The 6,000-nt window shown below is 43.4% G+C and overlaps 1 protein-coding gene across 1 annotated transcript in view; it reads right to left on the bottom strand.

Annotated features, from left to right (window-relative positions):
* Positions 1-1,364: 1,364 nt before the first annotated feature.
* The window catches only part of LOC126176228 (uncharacterized), a 450,465-nt gene continuing 445,829 nt past the window's right edge, over positions 1,365-6,000 (bottom strand). The window contains exon 4 of the mRNA XM_049923373.1: positions 1,365-1,421. Coding sequence (XP_049779330.1) covers positions 1,390-1,421 — 32 coding nt within the window. The 3' untranslated portion in view covers positions 1,365-1,389. The remainder of the gene's footprint in view (positions 1,422-6,000) is intronic.

Raw genomic sequence — 6,000 nt, 5'->3', positions numbered from 1 at the left:
TACATTCTCCAGAGCTGTGTACAACATTTAAGTGATACAAGCAAGCTATACGCGTATGTACTTTGCTAAAGCGTCTGCTCTTGTAGCTTCTGTAAGGCTGTCATCAGTGCAAAGAGTAAGATATAAAAGAGTCACCTTTGAAATTATTGACGATGGGGACGACATTTTCTTTTTATTACGTAATAGTTACGGAACTATTAGCCGGAGCGGCAAATGCTCTGTGTTTATATGGGGGTGACCGGAATGCAGCTGCCAGTAATCAACTAACGTGGTAGCAAACAAACAAAAACAACGTTAAATTCGAAGATACTTTTAATAAATCACCAGCTGAAAGCATTAACTACTTGGTAACAGGATCTGTGGAGATTTCACATCGTAGCAGCAAAAGGTCGGTTCTTTGTATCACCCGGTTTGAGCAAACATGATTACAGCAGTGCAAGTATATTACAAAAATCCGATCTTGTAATGCGCTTCGACTGTTATCATGGAAACGTTGTATACCACGCTGCACAATATACGATCCCGATACGCAGTGGAGATAATGCCTAGTTGATTATGTGGTAATTTTACAGGCGCAGTTCATATAAATTGCTCTTTACCAGCGAGTAGGCAGGGAGAATTAGGAGTTAATGAGTGTACTACTCCAGAAGATTTTTAAAAATATGATAATATGAATTTAAATAACCATAAAGATAATATTTTAATTAGTGGTAATTTGTGACTGAAGCAGTTACTTTTATTATCTGTTAAGTGTATTCAGTTACGAACATTTATCGCGTCCATTACCGGCTTATAATAAATAAATTTAAAGAAAACAGTTTATTAGTGCTGTACTTACCAGTATCTTGTTAATCAATTTGTGATCAGCTTCTACAAATATGTTAAACTGTCATTCCAATATATGGAGTTGCACGGTGCTTAAAACAACGCAGTTCCCGCCACATAGCTATTTCGGTCCAAACGTTGTACGTTGATGGGCTGTTGGATTAGTCCTCTCGGAAGAGGTTTATGGGGACTGTAACATCGTCTTAGAGCACCGTTACCGAGCGCTTTACGACACTGTTAAATCACCTCCCTTTCCCGTACGGTCATTTGGCTTCAGGATTACAGACCGAAGCGGACGAGTTAGTCTCGCGGAGATTAATCGTCGCCGAGCATCGCCTCTAGCGCGCTGTGCATGCTACGCCTGGCATTAGTGCGTGTCGAATGCGCGGCATTTGGACCCTCGAAACCCCACGGCAGGCGCACTGTATTACTGAAGCTGAATCATGCACTTAGAATACCCTCCACCGCATCCGGGTTAGTTTATTATGGATTCCTACCTAAAATGCGCGAGCAGGCGCGGGCCGACTTGATCGCTGGCAGCTGGGAGCGTGAGCGTGGCGCCGCTCACCGCCGCTGCGCCGACAACCTGCAACCAACTGATCCAAAAGTCGGCCGTCAGTCATCGTGCCCACACAGCGGCCAGCTTCTCAGACACCACATGTTTGTAGAACAGCTGAAGGAAATCGGCACATCACGAATTTATGGAAAAGTTCTTCATGTAATCCACAAAAGTAGGAGTACAGACTCATTGCAAAGATACTGAGTCTCAACGACTACCGCACGTTCATAATGTTAAAGACCCTATACGCCTCACACATATGAACTTAACAAAAATCTTGAACAAACTATGAAGGCATCATACATTTTTAATAAATGTATTGAGATTATATGTAGTACAATACTGGCAAACGATATTAAGTATGGGCACATGTCAGGTATGGTCTCTTTACAATAATTCTCCCATAAAAGAAACTATTCCCGTCATTAGACGTATCTTCTTTCAGCGTAGGAAGATTAGTGCCGCAAAATCAATAGAGCTGATCGCAGACAATCAGTTTTTACGGTTTCAGTAATGAAATTTAATGGCAAACGGGTGGATTGGGTATGGGGATATGTGTTGCTGGAACAAAGCCAAACATTCTTGTAAATCATCAGGAACATAGTTTTTTTTTAAATTTCTCCAATTAAAAGAAAATAATTTGCTACAAACATTACATGAATGGAGTTATACACCTGACAGAGGGTAATACGGCGGAACAAGAGGAATTTTCACAGTTTCGGTATGTATTCACAAAAGAAATTTACTATAGAATTGGAAGAGGGAGGTTTTATACAAATTTTGCCATCTGTCGAGACAAAGAGGGATGGGTGAAAAATTCCTCTAAGGCCTTGGATCGATTTCAACTGAGGGTAAAATCCAGTAGCCTCCTATCGAGGTGGGGGTGATAATGTGGAGAGAGAAGGGGGAGGTAGAAATGGACAGACATGGGAGTGGGAAAGACGGTACGGACACAGATATAAGGGAGGATGTGGTGGACAGAGAGAGCAGAGAGGAACATGGACAGAGAAAGGAGAGAAGAACATGGACAAAACAAGGAAAGAGGGGAGAGAAGTGGGAGGAGGATAGAGAATGAGGGAGGGGAGGTGGATATGGACAGAAATGAGGAGGAGAAAATGCACGGAAGAGCAGATGAACAGGGGGAGAGGGGAGGACGAAATGGACACAGAAAGGGGTAAGTGCAGATAAAGGGAGTGAGGAGGAGGGGCAGGAAGAGATGGACTCAGACGATTGGGGGGGGGGGCGTGGGTCAAGAGATAAACAGAGCGGGGAGGAGCAGATGGATACAGTGGGAGGAGTAGATGGACAGAGAGAGTGGGGGTGGAGGAGATGGACAGAGAGAGGAGAGCCGGACAGAGAAGAGGGCGGAGGAGATGGCAGAGAGAGGAGGAAGGAGGAGATTCACTAATAGAATTGGAATAATGTATATGTACCCAGGCATTATACCAAGACAACACTGGGGGAGCAGCTGGTAACAGGATAAAGAAAACAGAACAAAGGCTAACGTACTCACAATCAGCAGATAATAATAACAGTAAAGGTTAGAGCTGTTTCCATCATATTCCGTGGAAATTTGTCACAGCACTCTACAAAACTGCCTTACTAAGTCCAATAACCTATGTTAAGTAAACAACCCTCGATTGGAGATAAAAAACAAATATCCTCAGTCTGCGATATTCAGAACTGACAGTATCCACCCCAACCATTATTATACAGGTTGTAGCAAAATGACATTTTAAAAATTTGGGAGATTGTAGAGAATGAAATATTGAACGTTTTGATACAAGGTATCTGTAGCCATGAATACGAAATAAGTTTTCTACATTCCTATGAACCTTCTGTGTATTCTATAGTTTGAATGAAACATCAGAATACTGTAGGCTGGAAAACGTTTACTGGCATTAGAGTGCAATTAAATACTGTAAGCTAAATCTGTGGCTTCATTACCGTAGAGCAGACGTTCAATAGTGACGGCCATCAACTTCGCTGTATGATGTACAACTCAGAACCATTCGCGTTCCCCTCTGATGGTATCAAACGCTGTAGAGATTCGCTCAGTAAGCTTAGGTACTGTTCGTACTAGCGTTGATCACAAAACGGACTTCGCATAACCTCAGAAGGAGGATTCAAGAATGGTATGTTCAGGGGAGCTCACAGACCCTTGGAGTGCGCACTCCTTTCCAATTATTGCTCTCTGCCTGAAGTTGTCTGTAGGATATGCCCTGACCAACGACCAAAGTACACTGTAGCACCATCTTTCTGAAACCACTAATTAGTGCTCCAGAAGTTCATGCAAGGGATCGCCCAGGAAGTTCAAATACCATGCACCATTCAAGCATGATATCCAAGAATTCCACCTTAAATGTTCACTGAGAAACTCACCTAGTAACTTCTCGTGCAGACAATGCGTGGATTTTCAACAACACAGTAATGGTTGTGGAAATTTTATTTCGCATTTACGGCTACAGGTTTCTTATTTTAAAACGTTCAAAATTTCATCCTCTATAACTTTCCAATTATTTAAAACGACATTCTGGTACATCTTGTATGGACAAAATCGGAAGATCACTTGTTCTGAGGTTTAAAGCACACTTACGACGAGCACAGGTTTATCCGAAACCGTCTATCGACTAGATAATATAGAAGAGAGTAGGTACTGTCTTAGACTTAAAAACTGACCGCCGGCCGGCCGCCACAGAGACTAAGTCCGAGTCCTTCGCTTGAGGTGGCCAATAAAACCGACTGCCTGTGACAACGCTAAGTCCGGCCATCTTCACAATCTGGTATCGCTGTAAGATGCGAAGGAAGGAGGAAGTGTTGTCAGGAGGAAGTGTTGTCTACTTCCGAGATGTTCTCGGGTTGTGTTAGCCCGTGGTCTAGTGGCAATCGTCGTGCATTCTAAACTTTTATTTATTTATTTATTTATTATTGATTTATTTAACCTGGCAAGATTAGGGCCATCAGACGCTCTCTTACATCTAACCAGGCATTCTACTTATTTTACATTCATATGTTTTAGTAGGCGTGTTAAACTACATCTAGTACAAAAAGTGAAAACATAATTAAGGAAATATAAAGGAAAAGAAGATTGCGTGGCTAATAGAGATAGATGAAGAGGAAGGCATCTCAGGAGCAAGATAGGAGACGCTAGCTTTGCTATTTGACAGATGAGAGGATTGGCCTTGTACATTAATTTTGTGGAGAACTTTATGAGGATGATAGTAGGAAATGCTTCAACTTCTTCTTAAAAGCAGCAGGAGATTGAATTTTGCGCAAGGTAAGGGGCAGTTTGTTCCAGAGGCGGACAGCGGCAACTGAGAAGGAGTTTGCAAAAGTCTTTGTTTTGTAAGTGGGCACAGTTAGGATACCAAATAAAAGTGACCTCGTGTTTCGATTATGATGGCATGACAGGTTTTTAATCTCTGAAGCAAGGTACTGGGGTGCTACCCATAAGAAATACTTTCAGAAACAATTCCGCAGGACAGCTCGTGGTTGCGTCGCGGTCAGTGCAGCTTACGCTCGAGCGTTTCCTCGCGCTGCAGCGGCTACCGGCCACCGGCCATACGCCACCCGCCGCCTGAAATCTGGTGCCGCCCTGGTTGAAATCGGGTGCCGCCCAGGTGAACGCGGCGCGACGCTGTCAGTGTATGTATCAACTGTCATTTTCGAATTTGAAGGTCTAGTTATCATCTTGCAGTTAAGCACTGCATTTTTCACACTTGAAAATCAGAACTACGGTTAAGCATTGTAAAATTGGGTCGCAAGTGGAAAAGGTGTAACATCTGCAACACAGTATTTACTTTTGGTATAACGGAGGGGTGAATGCAGAGGAGGCAGCTCGAAAGATTTGAACTGTGTGTGGAGCGAGTGTTTTTGGGAAATATACGCCAAAAAACAAATTCTTGTTTCAAATAAGATCTTTCTAGCATGAATACATTAAGAAAGTCTCGACTACTGATATAAGTGACGGATTACCATTTAACCATCATGCGACATTTGTATTCAACAAGCACGGTTCAGAAGTCTGGTGTAGGATCCCTGCATGCTCTAATTCGAAAAAACAAAAATCAACAGATTGACTATTATTGTAGTTTTGCTTGATCATAAGGTCGCTCATTGAGAATTCCTATGAAAAGCAGCATCCGTCTTCAGGCCAGGAGTGGCCTACCGGGACCATCCGACCGCCGTGTCATCATCACAGGAGGATGCGGATACGAGGGGCGTGGGGTCAGCACACCGCTCTCCCAGTCGTTATGATGGTATTCTTGACCGAAGCCGCTACTATTCGGTCCAGTAGCTCCTCAATTGGCATAACGAGGCTGAGTGCACCCCGAAAAATGGCAACACCGCATGGCGGACTGGATGGTCACCTATCCAAGTGCCGACCACGCCCGACAGCGCTTATCTTCGGTGATCTCTCGGGAACCGGTGTAGCCACTGCGGCAAGGCCGTTGCCGAGCATTCCTATGCAATACCATTACCGGTAATGAATTATGATGCCTTTATCGCTAACTTCCTAACAAGAAATGAAAGGCTGAGTATCCAAAAGACGTAAAGTCGAGAAAAGAGTAGTGTGAACATAATATTTTCCGTCTGATAGCTCCAAACGTGTGTTT

This window comes from Schistocerca cancellata, chromosome 3 (genome assembly GCF_023864275.1).
Source record: "Schistocerca cancellata isolate TAMUIC-IGC-003103 chromosome 3, iqSchCanc2.1, whole genome shotgun sequence".
Lineage (NCBI taxonomy): Eukaryota > Metazoa > Arthropoda > Insecta > Orthoptera > Acrididae > Schistocerca > Schistocerca cancellata.
This window is presented reverse-complemented; position numbering and strand designations above follow the sequence as displayed.